This window comes from Corvus moneduloides, chromosome 7 (genome assembly GCF_009650955.1).
Source record: "Corvus moneduloides isolate bCorMon1 chromosome 7, bCorMon1.pri, whole genome shotgun sequence".
Taxonomy (NCBI): Eukaryota; Metazoa; Chordata; class Aves; order Passeriformes; family Corvidae; genus Corvus; species Corvus moneduloides.
The window spans coordinates 25,116,875-25,138,367 of record NC_045482.1 but is presented as its reverse complement, the minus strand read 5'-3'; the positions used below and the strand labels follow the sequence as shown (position 1 = coordinate 25,138,367).

Genomic DNA, 21,493 nt, shown 5'->3' with positions numbered 1-21,493 from the left:
TATAAAATGAAGTGTCAAAAGTTAATTTCTACGTAAACAAAATCCTGTTAATTGCAACTGGATTCTTTATTTCTTCAGCTGCACTGCAGAAAGCATTTTACCACTTAGAGAGCCTTTTCTAATTTGTGTTGTTCAGATCACTACATGCCCTAATTGGGTGAGCACAGATAAATGTAAAATGCTTAAGAAGCAATTGTGTAGTTTTATCACTAGACCTAACACAGTGCCTTTAAGCCTTAATGTCACACCATCATAAAGGCTCAAGATGGGGATAATCTACTGTACCACCTCTTTTTTTCGTTATCTTTTCCGACAATGGTTAATGATAAGATTATTGATACAGTTTATTTTCTAATGCTTTATGCAATCTAATCGGAAACAGTTTGGACTCCTGCATTTCCTTAAGGAGAGTGTTTTGTCAATAATACTTTATTACAGTTTGCCAGAGTTCATTTCTGTTTTCCTGATTCCTTCATTTAGAGAGAGCCTGGAACGTCTTTCAATGTTTAAGAAAATAGAAAGGAAGTCTATCCCTTGGCCCTGCCAGCTCACTATTGGTCCTAATTTGTCTATAAGGATTGTGGCCTACAAATCAGTAAGTACGTAAAGTGATATGTTTTAGTGTCATTTGGCAGCAAGTTAGGTGCAGCTGCATGTTTTTTTTTCCTTGAAGCTAAGAAAATAAAAGATAAAACAACATCCAAATAATTAGGATAGAGATTTTTATTTGCTTAGAAGCCAGTGCATCTAAAATTGTGGTTTAGTACATCTAAAGCTGTGGTTCCCACAGCAACTTTAACTTAACTATACACTCGTTGAATAACTGAAATTCATAAGGTACAGAAGTAGGAGTAACTGCTGTCTAGTCTGGCACTTAATGGTATTGAAGTTGTTGACCCTGATTAAGGAATGCTGTGATTGAAGATTTACATTCAGCATCAGTGATATGTGAGACTTTATATGTATTTCTTAAGCCCTAGACACAAGAGGAATTTTGGACGTGTGTGTAAAATGGTGGATGTAAATGTTTTACCGGCCATTGTTTCAAATCACATCTGTTGTTATTTCAGACTTGGAATAAAAGGTCTGTTTTTTCAGCTTGTTTGTACTGTTTGGCAGAGCTTGGGGCCATTCTCTTTCTTAGGGTTTAGTTTAGCACTTTAATCAGTGCTAGGAAAAAGTAAGTGTATTTAAAGACATAAAATGTGCAAATTTCTAGTTAGAGAATAGTTAATAGGTAACTGTGTAGTGTGGCAGTATTGAGGGATCTGGTGAGATGGGGATTAATTATTTTGTTATTTTAACATGAAACTGAGTCTGATATTATGAAGGTGAAATGTATCTGAATTCTGAGAGATGGGTGTACTATCCTTGAAAGACATCAACTTTCGATATATAGTTATTAATAATTTTTATTAGGCTATTGTGCCAGACCTGTGCAAATAGACAGAAAGAGTCCCCTCCCAAAGACGTTTACACACAAAATAAAGTAAGTTTGGGAGAAGAAGCAACATGAACTGAGTGACTGGCCTGAGGTCATACAGCAGTCATACTGTCATAATATATTCTGTCTTTACTGTTTTCTGCTCAGCTCTACATTTTTCTTCTCATGTACTAACTATACAATCAATTTCACTTAAGCAGAGAGAAAAGAAAGCAATTTTATTTCCCTGTAGTTGGGAAACATTCACTCATTGTAAATACTTACTCCTCCTTTCCCTTCCCAGTCCCATAATGCAGCTGGGATTTTTTTTGCCTTTTGGGGAAGTTGCAGTAATATAAGGTATTTTTATCCTGTAGTGTAGTAAGCCTGATGGAAAACTTGGCCAAACAAGCTAAATGAACATTGAATCTTAGTGTATCTTTAATATATTTCTTAATGCTTTGTCAAAAGTATTTATACAGTTGGAAGTAGTAAATTGCATAGCAAGCAAGTTACACAGTATCCTGTGACCGAAAGACTTCCACAAATGGCTTAACCTACAGGTTTAATGAATAACCAGGACAAGTATGCTGTCAATATGCTACAGTTCACATTTTAGGTCTCATACAGATGAAGCAGTACTGAAAGCACTGTGGTGGCAGCCAGAGATGCGTCATTTGACACTGTCTTTATTAGGTCTTTATTAGCAAAACAATGCAGCACTCAGGCTAAGGATTTTTTTTGTGTGTTTTGGTAAGTACTCTGGATCCCACTGAAATGTTAAACATTCCTTTTCTTTGAATTCTGATATCAAGGTCACAGAAGAGAGGGTGAAAAAACTTTGGACAATTGTGGATGCTAAAACCCTCAGAAAAGAGGATGTGCAAAAAGAAACTGTTTACTGCTTGAATGATGATGATGAGACAGAGGTTCAGAAAGATGATACTATTCAAGGTATGACATCTTTATGTGCACCCTGAAGACAAGGGGAAGATAATGGCTGGACTCTTAGGTCACCCAAGGGCCCTTTAGTTCTATACCTTGAAGCCTAGCTGTGATCCTAGAATGTAAGCTCTGTAGGCTGATGGAACACAGAGACTGTTACATGAGAGTCTTTGTCTTCACATATTTTTAAAAGTCTGACTTTTCCAGTAGTAAGAATAACAATAATAGGAATAATAATAATGGGCTAATAACAACAAAAACAAAACAACAACAACAATAATAATAACAGCAGATGGAGCTTGGAAGGCACTACAGCTTCCTGAACTGTGCTCTGTGGAGAGCCGTAGCTCACTTCTGTAGTGAGTAGTTCTGCTACCACTATTCTGTTTTTAGATCTTCAGTTGTACTGATAACATGACTGCTTTCATAGTGCTGCTTTTTTTGTAGATGAGCAACTGCTCTAGTTATTCTGCAGCTGGAAAGATGAAGCCATCAAAGGAAGATTTAGTGTTCAAGAGTACTAGCTTTGCTGTACTGCAACAGGATCAATCTGAAGTAGTGGTATGCAGAATACTTTTTCTGACCTGCAGCTTCTTTCTGAGCAGATTAGTTTCCTTAGAAGACTACAGGCCCCAGAAAGAGCAGGAAATAGTGTACTTACTTGTAAAAATGGTGTTAAGCAAATCTGTTTCATTTTTTGTGATGGTATAGATATATTTTGTTACTAGTTTTTTTCCTTTCCTTTGCTGTTTCAATCCCACAGAAGTAGGGCAAGTATATTAACTATAAAGAGCAGAACTATTCAGTAACAGTATTCAGAGAGTGCTGTCAATTGAATAACATAAATTGAAAATTAGAAGAAGCTGTATTTTTTTATTTAATCTATTTCAATTCTAGCATTCATAGATTTTTCATAGGAGTATCAGATAAAGTCCCAACGACAATGGGACCTTTTCTTTAAGCAGAAATGATGGTTAAAAGATGGTCTAGTTATGTTTTACAACTTCAGAACTATGTGTAAAAAAAATCCACTTCTTACAGAGAATGCATTTTGAAGGATTTGTGACTATTGTCAGCTAATCTTCTGACTGGTTCAGTTAGTAAGTAGTTGTGGGATACTAGTAAAAAGAAGTGGTGAGCAGTTCAATGTGAACAAAAGAGATAAAAGATTTCCCTGACAATGATGTGATATTTCTTAAGCTAAAAGAGCTACTGATGCATCCTGGACTTAGATGAATCTTTTGAGAAATGTCACGATTAGGCAATATTTTGTATTTGCGGCACCAATACTGAAATTTCTTTCATTCTGCCTGTATGTTTGCTTTTCAGTTTGCAGGAAAATATATCTGCTTATAGATTTTTCATCCAGGGATTTATTTCTGTTCCTTCTACTTTCTTCACACCTGAGGATATCATCCTTAGTCTGTGGCAATATAATAAAGTGATGATGTTACAGGGAGGATATTGGAGGCTGAGATAGGAAATAAGCAGCTGGAACAGATGATACCTCTGAGAAATTACAGCTTCCTATTTTGTGGAGATATACCTGTAATGTATGGCATGGGAAGTAAAACACAGAAATATATAGAAAGACCAGTTCTGCATACAAGAGTGTTTTGGTTTTCCATTGTGTACCTTGCTTCCATTGTTAGCACATTTTATTCTCTGAGTCTCTTCTGGTGTCATCTCTTGTGCTATGATTTGTGGTATGTTTGAGGTTGCTTGTATTATGTTTGCAGAGGGTGTTGCAATCTGTTTGCTGAAATCTATTCTGATTTGCTTAAATCTATTCTGTGAGCATAACTTTGTTAGGCAAGATGTTCCCTTATTTTCTTTCCTGCTCTCTGAGGGTACTTGCGTTACATAAAATGATGTACAAGGAGTGCAACTGCTGTTCTTGAAGTACAAAATGTGTCCATGGGTGTGTGGTTTTTTTTTTGCTAACAGGGAAAGTAATTTGATGAGCATGTGTGGATCGTAGCTGTGGGGCACGAGTGCATTGTTAAAATATTCAGAGAGCTAATTTCGGTGTTAAAATTGTAGGCCCATATGCTTACCAGATGCTCTTCTCTTGTTCTCCAGGTTTTCGGTATGGGAGTGATATAGTTCCTTTTTCAAAGGAAGATGAAGAGCAAATGAAATACAAAACAGAAGGAAAGTGTTTTTCTGTTTTGGGATTCACTAGATCCTCTCAGGTGTGATACTAAATGTCTTCCTATTCAACTTCCTGGGTTATTCAAGACACTTGATCTTGGTTTGAATTCACTAGAGTGTTGTATTGGGTTTCAATACTGGGAATGGGGCATCTCCACTCAGGTATGCAGGGGTGACTTATTTGCTGATTCTAGTACATGTAAGCAATGTGTGGTCTTGCAAAGGAGAGAAGCTCATAAATGTGGCCATTGGACCCTCAAGTGAAGCCAGAGCCACTGAACTCAGATCTCTGCAAAGTGAAGACAGAGGTATTGTGGTCTCATTTAATCTCACAAACTTTAATAGTAGTGCCAGATCTGCAACAGAAGATGGTATGTCTTTTGTTCAGCTCAGGCAGCAGCCTTTCTGGGCTTTGTCCAGCCAAGAGTATGGCTGCTTCTTAACAGAAGCTTCTTCCTCAACATTACTTTAATGTTAAAGCAAGCCTGAAAACTGACTCCATTCATTCTCAATTCCGTAAGGATTAGTTTGTGAACCATGACTTGCTGCTTCTTTCTGTTGTGACAAAACATAAATTTAGAAATTTATGTTTTTATGAAATTTTAATGAAATTTATGAAAGCTTAGAACTTAGACAAATCATTCAAAAACTCTCCATATTTCTGTGAGGTGCTTGGTGTTTGTAATGCATTTATTTCTACTTGTGGTATTGACTTTGCTATTTGTTGTCCTTGATAGTTGTAAGAAACTTACTTTACGCAAGTACCTTAGTAAAAGTTATCCAGCACAAGGTGATTTCCTTCAGAAAATCCAAGACTTTAAGCATTAGCAAAGCCTTAGGCAAAGGCTTAACAAAACTGTTCTTGAAGCAGGACACACGAGGAGAGAGTACAGAGATGCAAGTGCCAATAATTGCTGTGTGTGTTAAGCTGCTCCCCATCTTTTTCTCCAGGATATTGCACAGGGTGGCTGAAACTTTACTCATCTTGGAGTTGTCCACATGCAGTCCTCTCTTCACCAGTCAAAACTGAAATGAAATCATAGGGCAGTTCTACACCTTCTGTTCTGACAGCTCCCAGCCCTCCTGCTCTTTGAAATCTCTCACTGCCTGAACAAAGTATATCCCTTGATAAAGGCTAAGGCATCGTCACCTTTACTGTGAAGGAAAGATGCTAATGAAATAGGAAGCGTCTGTGGGAGCTTGCTCCCAAATGGATGTAACTAAACATCTTTTTACTTTACAATACAGGTGTCACAGAGACCTTGTGCATGTTGCTAGATACATCATTAGATGCAATGCAGTGTTCCAAAACATAGTGACCGAGGAGCCGGGAAGTTATGTTGATTTACTGAAATGGGGAGCTAGCCTAACTGGAAACTGTAACCTGGTTGCTCCTCGAGGACTTTCAAAACTTAGTTGTTGAGTAATGTGGGAGCTTGTGCGCTGCAAGTGACTGATCAAGGAAACATGTCATGCTTGGGCTTATGTGCCCTAAATTGGCCAGGGCCAGAGAGGTGTTAGGGAGTGCTACCTCCTGTACCAGAAACTGGATCTAATAAGTGAAATGTGTCTGAAACCAGTGTTCCAATGAGACAATTTCTTGCATCTCTTCATGCATTATGAGCCTCCAGCTGAGTCTTACTATTGTAATTTAGCTCTGCAAGATGTATTTCACTGTGTGCAGAGTTTTCTCATGCTGGAGGTTGGCCTCCTGTTTTGACTTAGTCTGACTTTATTTGAAAATGGAAACTAAGAGGAAAACAGATGAGGAATATAGTGTTCTGTGAGCAAGCTGTTATTTCACATGGATTTTTATTTTCCCATCATTGGTCAGATAGTGTGGTAATACCTTCAAATACATAGTTAATAATTGTAGGGTTGGACTTAATTTTAGGAATATTTTTCGAGTCACAAGTATGCATAAAAGAATTAACAAGTTGTTTTTAAGCATTTTCAGTGTACTAAATACTGATTGCTTTTGACTAATTTTTATTATGTACTTCTCTTGTCTTTGGATTTCATAATAAAAAGAAATTACATCTTAAAGTGTGCTCTGGTCCTGTAGCCTCCTGGCTACAGGAGTAGTTATGCTGCGTAGTAGCTGCACATCCCCTCAGTGGAATAAATTACTCAGGCATGCTTGCAGGATTAAAATTAAAGTGTATAGTAATGATATCAGGAAGTTTTTAAACTGCAGCCGGAATTTTCAAGACCCATGCATTATCTTAAGTTTTTCCTCTTAAATTTTGTTATTTGGAATAATAAAACTGACACTATTAAAATGTATGTTTTATATTAAATTGTTTCTTTAAAAAACTTTGGTGGAAAGATAATTCAATATTGATTAGAAAAACTGGAACAGCTCCAAATACATAATTAAATAAGGACTAGAACCACCTTATATTATTTTCCTGAGTTGTTCACATCCCTCAGGAAAGAAGATCAGAGGCCGCTTAAACTTTGATTTTTAATTTATAAGCCATGCCATGTAAATCAAGAAATAGTACCTGAAAATATTACAAAGGGACAATTTCTTTTGCAAACAAAAAAAGGTGTAGTGATACACACATCTAGTTATTTATACTACACTGAAAGTAAAATTTCCTGAGCATTTAGAGACAGAACAGGAAAGAAGGATTGCAGGCATAATAATCTGATCTGAAGAATCGTGCTGTAGTACAGTAAACAGATGTGCTCTGGTGCAGGTTGTCATTGACTTCAGTGGCCTTATGGTAATTTGCTAAATAAAGAAGATAGAATAAAAAGATGAAATGAATGAAAGAAAAATTGAAGATACAATGAAGTTAGTTCTGAGACTGTAATTCAAAGAGGTTTTTTTTTTTAACAAAGGTTATTTTAACCAGTGTCTGTAGCAGTGTGTGATCTTTGTGACAGGTCTTCTACGATTGCAGGGTTTGTCTGTGTGTGTGTGCGTGTGTGTGTGTCAGCTGCTGTAGCTCCAACTATTCCAGTGATGCCCCTTGCTGAAACTATTTTTTCTGTTTGTTTTTGATTCAGCCATGTTTATGAACAGAATAAACCCTGCTGACAGAAGTGCTTCTTTGCCAGCACAACTGTATATACTCCGGGTTGCTGTTGAAGTAGCTTTATTAATTAAGGATGAGACCTTTTTCAGCTCCTTTTTGATGTATCGTCGCTAGAAAAATTTAATTGCATAGATGTGGTGTCAGGTTTAGGTCTTGTATTAACTACTGTAGTTTTCCACGCTGACTTTTGAATTACTGAAGTATTACTCAGACTGGTAACAGCTGCAAGTAGCACTGTCTTTCATTCCTGCCCATCAGTAGGAAGCTATGGGAATATCCTACCCAATATGACTGAATACCCATATTAAGTGATAAATGGAGAGGCACATATAGGGCTTCAACCTCTACGCACTGTAATTAAATTTGGTGGCTTCTGACTTGACTAATGTTAGTTGTTTTGTAATTTAATTGGTCCAGTTGCATTAGTGACCTTTTCTTTAGGTCAGGCTAACTCTTGGCCATTTGAATCTGTAGATCCAGAGGCATTACTACATGGGCAACCAGGCTCTGAAGGTCTTTGCTGCAAAAGATGATAAGGTAAGGTGAACTGAAGTTTAATGCTGAAGGTATTTTGCTGTGGAACAAAGAAGAATAGTAGTGACACTTGAAATTGTCCTGTCTTTCTGTGTTTATAATAAATACTTTTAATGCAGCTTGCAGAACTGTCCTATTTCGTTGCCCAGTAGGTTAAAAGAAGTTGGATTAAACTGCAAATGATACAGTATCTCATGAATAATGAAAACCTGGTAGGTACTATGTTTGAGCAGGTTATGAGGAACCTGAAATTTGTGCTTAAGTCCATTCTCATGCAGAGCAACAGTGTGCCCTGGTCACTGTGTTATTTAGAACAGACCTCCAAAGTATTGGAGGTAAAAAGCTCACTGTTGTGCTCTGATATGTTCCTTTAAGGGTCTGGCTTCCCTTCTTTTCTCTGTCTCTTGCAAAACCTCTGAGAGTTCTTCACACCTGGTGAAAAAGTTGGAACGTGCTGAATCTAAAGTTGGCTCAGCTTTGAATGGATCCACTATCGTGATGAGATTTGACTTTTCTGCTTCTTTGATTTACGAGCATGAAAAACTGCTTGTGTTAAAGTTATAGCTGAAATGGAAACTAGTCTTGACTAAATCAATGCTATTGAATTCCCTATGAAAGATGTATTTCATGATTAAGAACTTGCATGATTCTGTAGACTTCTTTTTTCCCTCCAGAATGCAGCAGTTGCTTTTTCTGCGCTTGTTCGTGCACTGGATGAGTTGAAAGTTGTGGCTATAGTGCGTTATGCTTATGATAGAAGATGCTACCCACAAGGTTGGAGTAGCTTTCCATATATAAGGATGCATATGAGGTAATTTTTCACTCTTACCCTTCTGCAGAGAGACCCAGAAGCAATACAGTATGTCAGAACTTTTGCAGCATATGTTTCCCCTGATCTTTCTTACGAGAGACTATTGAAAGAGCTAAATATGTATAGCATAGCTGAGCAGTGATGGAGGTGGGGGCGGACACAACAATCTTCAGACTTTTGAAGGGTATAAACATAGAGGATGGAAAGGAATTATTTGGGGTGGTATGAACTGGAGGAGGTATTTGAATAAAGAAAAAATGAGGCAGAGAAACGTTAAAAAAACCAAACCCAACTTTGACTTTGAAATACAGTAAGCTGTGATAAAATCTCCCAAAGTGCCAATATATTGGATATTTAAAGCTTGGATAATTGGAACTCTGCACAGGAAAAAGGAATCAGATGGCTGGGGAGGTCTTTATTCCACAAGCAGAAAAATGAGTGTAGCCATTACTATGTTATAAAATATAATGCTGTGTTTTATTCTGATTAAAATTGTGTTGCTCTGTGAATATTTTAAGTGTTTTGATGCACACAGACATTAGGCCTTCAGATTTTTCGTATGTTTTATGTAGCCCTGATACGGCACTCTGGGGATACAGATTTTTTTTTTCCTTCAGGCTCAGTTATTCTTTCTTTCCTCTTGCACAGTGTCTCATCTATGTGCAACTACCGTACATGGAAGACCTAAGACAATATGTATTTTCATCCTTGAAAAATAGTAAAAAATGCATTCCTACAGGTAAGATATGTGCTGGTCAGCTGGAAAAGTAACCTGCTTGTTGTATTCTAAGATGCTCTAAGAGAGTTAGAATATTTGGCTCTCCAATGAAGACTTGAGTTTTGTTGTTATTTTGGCTTAGGAGAAAACCCAGGTATTTGGGCATCCATTATGGTGATGTCATCTTGAAGTGTAAATGTGTATCAAAGCTTTGCCACTTCAGTTGCAGGCTGAGCAGACCTAAGTTTGAAGGCAGTATTTCAACTGTCCTGTTAAATGACTTCTGGCTCAGGTTACAGCATCATTAGTCTCACAGGATCCTGTGACAGAGAACTGAGATTAGTCCTCTGTATCCTTTGATCTTTGAACTCATCGTGGGAATTAAATGGCCAGAACCTGTGGGATCTACAGTGTGTGATTAGCTAGCTAGAATTAGAACAGACGCAGCTGCTCTGTTGGTGCAAAGCTGGTTCTGTAGCCGTTTGCAGCATGGCCTGTTAGTATAATGTACAAAGGCAAAGACAGTATTTTCTGTGGAGTGTTATTAAACTGTGCACTTATTGGTATCCAGATTGAGATGGATGGCATCTGCAGAGAACATGCAGCCGTACAAAGCTTGACTTGCTCTTCTGAGAGTTTTGCATAGCAATGAGTCTTAAGTGGATGTAGTTTAGAATCCACTCCCGCTTCTTTCATCTGTTATGAGATGCATTGAATGGGCACCTGCACGTCAGGGTATATATAGCGTGCTGGTTTTTCTAAAACAGTTTCTATTTTCTTGCCTGTAAGCAGTAGTTTGATAACCAATCTAAAACCTGTCTTGCCAAAGCAGTAGCTGGCTATTGTGAACTGTGTTAATTTGCAATCATAACTTTAAAAATTTATATTGTGCCATTTAGTTTTGCAAACCAACTGTTCTCCTTATTTACAAAGTGGCCTATAAACCTTCTGTTGCAAATGAAAACATCTTGAAAAAGAATAAAAGTGAAAGCAGTAAGGCAACAATAATTGAGGTCTTGGGGAAAAAGAAAAAGGCTTTATGACTTAGCTCTGTAGTCCTTAAATAAAGCAGGGGTTTATTATTGTGTCCATTATCCATATTTTTATTGGCCCATCTATAGCTGCAGTGTATTCTGTGGCATGCAATGACTTGGTGAAAATCTCACATTGTGAAGCAAATCTTCATTTATAAATTGTTTCAAGAAATGCATCCATCTACAAGGGTATTTAATCTTCCTTTGTATGTAATTGCTGCCTTAGCGGATCAGTTATCTGCTGTTGACTCACTGATTGATTCTATGAATTTGGTTCATGAAGATGGAGAAACTTTTGAGGACCTGTTTAAGCCCAGCAAAATCCCAAACCCTCATTTTCAGAGGTTTTATCAGGTGAGATGAATGATACGGTATTTTTTGAAAACTTTTTTTTTAAAGACTTTTCACTTTTCTGTCTTTCTCTGATTTACACTGGAAAGATCTGCATTGTGAAAATGCTGATATAAATCTCTGGCATTAAAGCATGGGGTAAACCAGTAATTTCTGTGTTGTCCCTGACATAGATTTATTTTTAAAATTTCCAGTTTCCAGGAAGCAAAGGAAATTATACCTGTGCTGAGGTGTCTGCAACAGCATCACTGATAGTTACAGGCACATAGATTAGGCAAGTAAAAACTTGCATCTCAACGCTCTATTGTGGACATAGATTCAGTCTTCGGCTTTTGGACAAAGAGAAAAAGTGTCTGAAAATCAGGGGTATCTTCAGCTTCTCATTCTGCATCCCATCACTTTTCTGTGCATTGTTGCATCTAGCAGTGTTCCAAACCAGGTCAGTCTGTGGTGAACTGGACCAGTAATAAATGGTTAACATTGTTGACGTTTAAAATGTTCTGCTGGGGTGTCTAAGCTGATGCACTTTACAAGCAAGCAGAACAGTTCACACTTCCTGCAGTTATTCTGTCAAGCTGTCTCCATTTTGATTTACATTCCTTTCGTATCACAAAGACTTCCATTGCAACTATGAGGATGAGAGACTTAATTATACATTGGAATTCAAGTGTTAAAAAAATGACACAGCAAATTCAAAAATAAGGAAAATTATGTTGCAGTTTAAGCAACTGCAGAATTGTACTGTATACAGAACCATGGAGACATATTGAATGTGTGACTCTGCTCTGAAAATTGACCAAAAATGGTATTATAGCAATCATGTTCATCATATCTCAGCAATTCCACATGATTTATTTCAGTTTACAAGTAGGAAGAGGATACTTTTTTAAATTAAGAAAACTTACCCTAGCTTCTCAAAGCCTTCCTCAGTGTTGTCAAAATAACCAAAGGATCTGAAGGTCAATGTGTGTTTCAGGATCACATGTAAACCCACTGTCTTCAAATCCTACTCTGATTGACACCCGAAGAATTCGGCGTTCTCTTCAAGTTCTGCCAGTCATATTGACAAGACAGTGTGTAACTGAATGCAAGATTTGATAAGTTGGAGGTTATTACAGGGCAAGAACTTAAAATAAACTGACCTCTGCACAACTCTTATTTTAGGAAGGATTGTTAAGCTTGGATATTACAAATATGGCTTTGCTTGTGAACAAAACACTTAGGGCATAGAATTTCCTCTGTTATATTGCTAGATGGAGTTTTACATTCTTTTGGTTTAGTGGATTTCACCTATCAGTGAAAGATGGTTTTTTAGGTGTGCTATTTGTCTTCTGAAACAATGCGATGGTGATGTTCTGGCACTTGACTCAATTGCTGCTGGAAGAGAGTAACTGAGCAACTTGCCAATTTCCTTAGAGGATAGTAGGATTTTGTAAGGGTGAATGCTACTGATAGAAAAAGTATTTGTTGACTGTTTGAATATGTGGGATAGGATACAGTTTCTGTCCTTGCTGTTTAGAAAACCCTAAACTGTGTCTTAGTGCTTTCTTTTGGCCACACACAGCCCCATTTGTTTACTGCAAAATTGCTATTAATCTGTGTAAGTTGTTCTCTGTTTTGCTGCAAAAATGTTCCAGATTCTTAGTATTTTGCTCTTAGGCCAAGTGGCACTGCTGGTTCCTTAAGAACTATGTAGAAAAATTCTGCATCATCTTTTGACTGTAGCCAGTAAGTGGATTGGGCTGAACAGAACCTATAAATGGTTTTGAAAATAACTCAGAAGAAAAGGATGAACTCCTACTTCATTTCCTTGCTTTGTTGACTCATGAAGATATTTGGAATGGTAAGTGACAAGAGCCAGAATTTAAACAAAAACATCAAGCTAAATTATATCTCTGGAAGTAGTGGTAGACATCAGGAAGTGACAGAGTGGGTGAAAAGTAGTAGTTAATGCTTGCTGGAGTGGAAGATGAGGAATATCCTATATCCAGACTTCCAACTTTTATTCCTTGCTTCCAGAAAAACCTAAGTGATCTTCTGTAGCTTTTGTAGTGGCAGACTTCCAACATTATTGTTTAAATTGTCCCTCTTAAATACAGGGATTTGAAGCACCTAAGACATTTGGGGAATGCAGTGCATTTTATTTGCTAGCCAAATAGACAAATTGCTCAACAGAGATGGACCTGTTGGTCTCTTGGTGTATATTTGTCATTGCTTCTCACAGAATTAGTGATATGAAGCCCACTTCATTTCATCCATTGACCAGTATCTTGGTGTGACCCCTGGTCCTGAAAGCTGGCTATGTCCCTGAAAGTGGAAATGTAAGGAAATCAGGAAGAGCAATCAGGAGCTAGTGCCTTGCTGACAATGTGCGTGAATAGAACAGTGAGTCTGGAAGGCAGTGACAGTGTGGGTTGCCTTTTAGCTGTGAAGGTAGGAGTGGTTCTTGCTGGATGCAGAAGGAAGGGGAAGCAAGGTTAAGAGGGACTGTTGGTTTAGAAACTCCAGGTTGTCTGTTTAACTTAGTCTCCATTTAGCACCTGAGTTTTGACAGTACCTGCCATCTCAGGTTTTGGAGGTTGTCATCAACTTTAAAAGCAAAAGTGGATGCTGTGGCCACTCAGTCTGCTCAGCTCCTTGGCTGCACACATGAAGAGTTCAGTTACAAAAGCCTGAAACATAGGCATAACAGGGGACTTCGGTTTTTTGCTTCGTCAGTTTTAATTCAATTACCTAATGTTGTTTTATATTGGGGGGTTTTTTTTGTATCAAAAGAGCCATTACTGCAGCTTCCAGCAATGCTTTTACTCTCTTTCAAAATAATTGTGCCTTAAATCATTACAAGTGTTTCCAAATCAGTAGCCTTGTACAACTGCCTCCTTTTGACAGTGTGTTCTAATATGGACTGGAATCTTAATGGCAGCCTGAAAACACATCAGTATTATGTGTCACATATTGTCTGGATTTTCTTTATTGGCAGCTTTCCAGTGTGAATAGGGGCTTTTATTTGCTTTGGTTTTGTTTTTTAAATTAATGTTATGTCTGACAGCCAACAGAGGAGCAAGTCTCTGCTGTATTCCTAGTTTACTGAGTAGTTACATTCACAGTGGTGTCTAATGCACCCAGTACAATGGACATGGAAAAAAATTTGTCTCCTGTGGACATCACATGTTTTGATGTGTTTGTGTGCATGCATTGGTATCTGTGTGTATATTTGTAAATGCGTATACCTCTCTACTGCCATCCTACACTTCACAAAATTGTAAAGATACTTACTTTGTTTTCAAAACCCTCCATGGAATTTCTATAGCCTGCCTCATTAACCTTGTCTCTCCCCCTCTGCTTGGCTCCCTGACTGTGTGCACTGACTCTACACTTGGGTGAAAAATCCTTCTCTGTAGCTCTCACCATCTGTTCCAGCTTTGTGCATCTGTCAGGCCCCTTCATTCCCTACTCCTTTCAAAGCTAAGTTCCAAACATACCTATATTCTGTGCCTCACCTGTGCACGTTTAGTATTCTCTTTCCATTTGCTCTTAAACTGGTGAACATTCCTCCTGTATGCATACTGAGTTTAATTGACCAGGAAGAAATATTTTCTTGGAGGCACATTAAACTGTTACAATAACTGGAATGTCTGGTTGGGATAGATCTCATTACTTAATTTTGAAATGTTTAGAAATCTCTCCTGTGTGACTGTTTTATAATAGAACTGCTTTTTAAAGGTAGAGTGAAGCTAAAAATATGAACAGTTGCAGATGACTGTTTCATTCCTGGGATTTTTCTGATAATTTTTATAGAACTCATTCCAGTGAGTGTGGGAAGACTCATCTGCATCAGTATTCTTGTTTGATATCATTAATAATCTCCTTAAACAGTTGATCATAGACTCTCAATCCACTGAGAGACAGAATATTTTTCAGCAATACAAAGATAGTATGTTTAATATGGAAGATATTTTGCACATACCATATGGTGTCAGGCGTACAGGCATTACATTAAAAGTTTTTAATATAATTGAAAGTTTTACTTTGGTCAGACTGTTTTGTTTCTTGCAGTGTTTGCAGCACAAGGCTTTTCACCCCAATAAGCCACTGCCGCCAATTGAACAGCACCTTTTAGAAATGCTGGAGATGCCTTGTGTGGTAAGAGAAAGGTGTCAGGCTCCTCTTGAAAGAGTAAAAGCACTTTTCCCCCTAAAGGAAGTTGGCAAGAAAAAAGAAGAGAAGACTGTACAAGACATCCTCAAAGACAAGTAAGTTGGAGAAGTATTACAGATGTTTTGGAAACTTTTTGGCTTTTTACACTTCAAGTTGTTTTTGCTGGATGAAGCAGGCTTAGAGTCGTTGAATGGAAAATCAGTGAATTCCACACTGGAAAAAATGCTGATGGATAGAGAATGTTGTGGTGTCACAGAATGTCTGGAGTATTTTGTGAATAGTGGTGGTAATTTCTTGCAGTGTAGGACACCCTAGGAACCAGTATGTAAGTTCCTCATGTCTGTATTTGCTGTCACAGAATCACAAAATCCATCAGGTTGGAGTGGACCACAGGAGGCTGCTTGGTCAACCTGCTGCTCAAAGCAGGACCATCAGTGAGATCTAAGTAGGGCTTCATCCAGTCTGGCCTTGAAAAACTTCAGGGTTTGAGCATCCTTTCTGGACAACCTGTTGCATTGCTGTTTCCTGGTCAGACAGTTTGTCCTAGAGCTGGTTGTAAAACAGTTCAAATATCAGTAAGAGAGTGTCTAATTTAGTTTAGAATAAATGCCATGGAACTTTCAATTAACCATGAAGTTGAGCCTTTCTTCTCAGCATGCTTGATTTAGGTAATTCTCTAGCTTTCATTTTGAATATCAGAAGAAAAGCAGTTTCATTATAATCTGCTGTGCAATTAATGTGGTTGTCTCAAAAAAATCAAGCTGTTATGGACTCTTCCTGGAACAGTTATTGTTTGAACAGTTTTAAGACAGGGTATTTTTGTTGTTATTGAATATGCTGTGCTTAGTTTATTTTTGCTGCAAATGGGAAGAATAAATGCTAAATTGCTACTGCAGTGGTACTGTCACCCTTGCCAAATCAATTTGCTCAAACAAAATCTGGTTCTTAGAAATTAATTTATTGAAATCTATAATATAACTAGTAGGTCCCTGAAATGTTGGAGTGTTCTCAGTTAGCTCCTTCTCCCTTTGTTCTGTCATTTTCGGTTCAGTCCTTTCAGCACTAGGAACGACATCTTTGAGGTGTTTTGAGCTCTTGCTTAGCTGAGCTGTTATACATCCTTTACTTTGGGTCAGGTAGAGCCTCCTCAGCATATTTGCTTTGGGAAGACATGACACAGGACTCCTCGTTTTGCTGCTTAAGACTAATGACTACATTTCTCTCTACAGACTGGGAAACACCTGGCTTTTTTTTGTTGTTGCTGCTGATTTCAGTGTGTTCCTGTTGCCTTGGTGTGTCTGTGAATTCCTACTGATTGAATTCTCTTTTCCTTACTCCGTGCCTCAGTTTCTCTGGGTTTATGTACATCTGTACATTTATATGTATATTTTAAAAAGTGATAGAGGCAGTTTAGAAATACAAGGTAAAAAATTTGGGCTCAAACAAGCTAGAGAGAGAATTTAAACAAAAAGCAGTGACCCATTACTGGTAGTTGTTTTAAAATATATCTTCCCAAAAGCATCTGGCAAGCAAGAAGGAAATCTATTTTGTTTAAAAACTGGTTTCCTTTACAGCTGCTTTTATCACCTCTCTAAAAGTAATTTAGATAGAAATCGATGTAGGGCATTAAAATGATTTTTAAAAAAAATATCTGTAAAGGAAGTGAAAGGATACAGACTCAACTATGCAAAGAAGAATGAATGATAGTAAGATTTTCAAAAAAATGCAGAAAAAATGGTATTGCTGTATCAATGAATGGAACTGGTAGTATTTTATCATTGCTACAACAGCAGTCTTAACTGTATGGTTTTGTTCTGTGTTTGGGGAAAAGCTGAGATGATTTAATTTATTCACTAGATAAAGAAAAGTACATCATTCTGCAACAGTGACTAAGGAAAATATTAAACAGCAGAGGCAGTGGCACAGGTTGCCCAGAGAAGCTGTGGATGCCCCCTTCCTGGCAGTGTTCAAGGCCAGGCTGGATGGGGCTTTAGGCAGCCTGGTTTAGTGGGAGGCGTCTCTGCCCATGGCAGGGGCGTTGGAAGTAGGTGATCTTAAGGGTTCCTTCCAACCTAAACCATTCTGTGATTATAAATGCTATGGTTCTGTGAGATTCAACTTATTAAAACTCAGGTATAGGTTGCACTGAAGTATTTGGGAAAAGTTGTCTAGAAGATGTGTTGACCATTATTTTTGTGTTCTAAAACTGATTTGTATCTCCTGTCATCATGTTGACCAGATTCTTCTGTTAATTTTTAAGGTCTGATGGGACTAAAGCAGCATAATTATAGGCATGATATCTTAATAGAGATTTTAAGTATTCATTTGTGTCGCTTTTGCTTAAGATCTGCTTAAAATAATTTAGTTTAAAAAAATTCCTGCAAAATAGAAGACATTTTACTTTTTCCTTCTTATGTTGGCTGTGGAGAGGCTGTTACCTTATCCATCTTTGTAGGATGTGAGAGGCTTCTATATTAATGTAGAAGTGGGTGTTTTAAATTAATCTTGTATTTTATTAATTTTTCCCAAATAGTAATTGCACGTTTTGCAGTTTAAAAATACTGCTAATCAGTGCATATTCTAAATGTCAGATCCTTGGCTGGTATAAATGGCTATGGATTCATTAGTTTCTGCTGTGCTGCACTGATTAATGACAACTGTAGATTTGGTCCTAGGATGTTAAATGCAGTATCATCATTTATTTTCTCCTTCCTCCAATCCCAAAGCATTTTGAATCAGTAAAAATAATGCAGGAAGAAAAAGAAGAAATTTGATTGCCATATACTTCTGGAGGAAAATAATCTAAAAGAGAATTTTTGTTGTTTTTTACAACCTTTCATCAAACCATGTCAATATACAAGATTTTTGGTTCCAGTAGAGGTTCTAAACTCTCTGGTGTTGATAAGTATCAGTTTCTCCTTTTACAGAGAGACACACTGGCTGTTCAAAACAATCAAGCAACTTGTTCAAGGTTAGCCAGAAAGTCAGCAGAGCTGAGAATGAAGCAAAAGTATCCTATCCTTGTCCTTAGGCATAACTAAAGTCATCATTTCTCCTAGAGTGATAAGTAAGGTTATGCTGAATGGCAGGAGTTGCTGAGGAGAAGGGATTTCATTTCGATAGTGACAGAATTAAGTAAAGGACAGAGAAGACTGCTGAAACAAAGTGAGATAGACAGTGATTGTAAAATAGGGGAGGAGTGTGCTACAGAAAGCAAAAAGGAAGACTCCACAAGTTCTTTCTAATAGCTGATTGCTTCTGTAACATGCAATGCCGTTTTTGCAATCAGTTCTAATCTTGTAGAATGAAAAATGGCTCCTGGTCCAGGATCTCTGGCTTTGCCCTTCATCATCAAGCAGTTTCTTCTTTTCACAACAGTAGAATTTTTCAGAAAAACTTGTTACTTTGTTTTGGGATTCCTTGAACGCAATCCTGCCCTTTGGGTTGCTGAGTAGCTTTCAGTTGTTCTTAAACCGAAATCAATTTGTCTGTGTCAGTAGCCTGACAGCATCTGATTTTCTTCCCCTTCTGTGATTGTCTGGATTTTCTTGTGTTGCTGAGATGTGCTCTAAAGTGTAGCATGTTAGATGTTAGAATTAAGTTCCTAGTTTGAATGTATACCTTGCTGTATGTTACCTCTAAGGACAAAGCAAGAAAGTAGTCCAAAATCACAATTAGCTTTTTAAAATAATAGATAGTCTTTTGAAAGATGTAGCTTAAATAATAAATAATAAATAGCTTAAATAAAATAATAAATAGTCTTTTGAGATGTAGCTTAAAATGTCCTAAGAGTTCTGATCTGCTTAGCTGGAATTTGTCTAGCAGGTTTTAACAAATATAAGTGGAAGTTTACAGAGCTCTCATGTACTGGTGGAGAATAGGGGTCATTAGACTCAAAAGCCACTGTGTAAACAGGTTTGTATTAGCTATAAATTCCAAGACAGGAGCTAGCAGTTAGTGATTGAACAGTAAATTAATGTCTTACTAAAATGGTAAATTTTCACTGACATTTCATTTTAGAAGAAAATCTAGTGAGAATACCAAATGCCACATTATATACTGGAAATTACCAAGGTTAACTCAACATAGAGGTTCCAAATAAAGTGAATGGAAATATTCTGTATTTAGAAAGGTGAAGAAGGTCTGTATAAGGAAATTCACACCTGAAATAAGCATGAATAATCTCATAGCTTCAACAGTGATACCTTTGCTTTATGCTAAGATAAAGTTTAATCTCTGTTTCTACTGTATGGTTTGTGCAGCCTGGGGGAAAAATGAGGCATGGTTAAGTGTTGATTTTGGAACAGTTATGTAATGAAGTTTAGTTCAGCGCATATTTCATTAGTTTACTGACTCCCTAGTTAGTAGGCAGGACAATTTACATTCATTTTTGTCCTTCTCATTTGCAGCGAAGATGAACCCAGCCTTAAGAAACCAAAAATTGAAGATGAGGAAGGGAGCTTTAGCATCATGAAACTTGCTGAAGGCAATATCACCTCTGTAAGCATGTTTTTACAAATCTGATTATTAAAGGGGAAGATTAATTCTCTAAGTCTATTATAGTGAATGTACAGAATTCCTGATAAAAGGAAGGTTTCTAGCTGAAACGTGACTGAAATACTGTCTACTTGCACATTTGAGACTCGCTGCTAGAGATTGTAAAGACAACTTTCTCTGCCCTTAGGCATGTGTTAGCACAAGTTTCTATCAGTTGTGGATATTTTAGGACAAAATTCTCTCCTGGTGTTTAGAACTCTAAAAGGAAAGCCTGAAGATCTGCAGAAAACAGAATTGGAGCTCAGTGGTTGTAAATTTTGTTCTTGCTGTCTTTCATATCTTCTGCAACATAGATGTTGCCTTTGTGTATTTAATCAAAGGTATTGCTGTGATTTTAGACATTGTTCTCTGCATTAATTGGGGGTCTAAATCAGAAATTTGGCTTAATCTTGCCACTAGATTAATGCCATGATGATTTTTTGCCTTTTCTTTTATACCCCTTTTATACCTTTTTATAACTTCCGTATTCTTGGTGGTTTTTAGCCTACGTTCTTGGACTTGTTTATTCAGCTAGGAGACTAAACATTTTAGAAGCTTTGTAGCTATGGATCAGTGTGCCCCAGACCCCAAAGTCCTCTCCAGAACACATTCTGTAAACTAAGATAGAGCCATCCAGGGGAAGGTTCCTTGGGGAGGGGGGCTCACTTGAGCCTCTCATTGGGGAATCTGTGATAGATATGCTAATTAGTAAAACCTTTAATGTTACACCCGATCTATTGGGGGTGTGCATTGTGGTGGGCATTAAGGTGCATTCAACCTGGACGTGATGCACCTAAAGATCCTTAAAATAAATACCAAGGTAAAATCCCTTTTTTCCTTCTAACTGTGTTTGATTCTTGATTTTAAGACCAGGAAAAGGCATCAACTTCTAACTTAATTCTGTGGGTAGATGAAACCTGTGTCATAACTGTGCACCTTCCTTTATTTGATGTTTTCTTATTATTAAAAAAATAATTAATATTGAGCTAACTTCATTTGTTTTCCAATGTGCTATTCTTTAAGGTTCATTTTGAAAAATGCATTATTGATACTTAGAAAAATATTTAAAATCTAAAAAGATTTCAATGTTCTGCACTCCTAATATAAATTTCTGATATTTCCTGAAAAGTGACGTTGCCAGATTTAAAAGAAACACGACAAGATCAAGCAAACTTAATGAAAGGTCCATGAGTTATTTTGACAACAAAGCATAAAAATTTTTCAAAAATTAGGAGAATTCCAATTGCTGATAGGAAATTTTAAGCAATGTAGGGTTGTTAGTTTTCTTCCCCTCAAGTTAATGCATCTATTTTTCAGTGTTTATTTATATTTGACCTGGTTTTAGTTCCTTTGAAAGGTTTCTACACTTTGCCCATTTAGAGCTTTGGCTTTAAGATGTCAGACTGTGCCAGAAAGCCTAGATGATTTAAGTGCAAGCTTTTAATTTTCAGGCTCCTATTGGGGTAGCAAACCACTGATTCTGTACCCATGTGCCTGGGAGCTCCTACTCCACACTAAGCATCTGGTGAGATTAGGGAGGTCTAAGAGGTCTGTGCTACAGAAGATCTCAAAACTGAGCTAGCAGATAACCTGAATTGTGCTTTTGTCCTCTCAGCACCAGAGAAGTGGTCAACTTGTAACAGTGCAGCGGAGTGAGTTCATCTTGCTCATGTCATAACCAACCATTTCCAGGTGTACTGTGCAGTACTTGCATTTGTGAATCTGAATGCAGAGAAGTGCAGAGCTTCTGTTTTCATATTAAAGATTCTAGTTGCCTGACAA

General features: G+C 37.4%; 1 protein-coding gene across 1 annotated transcript in view; it reads left to right on the top strand.

Annotated features, from left to right (window-relative positions):
* XRCC5 (X-ray repair cross complementing 5) overlaps positions 1–21,493 on the top strand; it is a 50,283-nt gene that overhangs the window by 11,965 nt on the left and 16,825 nt on the right. The window contains 10 exon segments of the mRNA XM_032114760.1: positions 481–595; positions 2,239–2,377; positions 4,451–4,563; positions 8,044–8,106; positions 8,778–8,895; positions 8,898–8,914; positions 9,563–9,653; positions 10,893–11,020; positions 15,074–15,270; positions 19,585–19,675. Coding sequence (XP_031970651.1) covers positions 481–595; positions 2,239–2,377; positions 4,451–4,563; positions 8,044–8,106; positions 8,778–8,895; positions 8,898–8,914; positions 9,563–9,653; positions 10,893–11,020; positions 15,074–15,270; positions 19,585–19,675 — 1,072 coding nt within the window.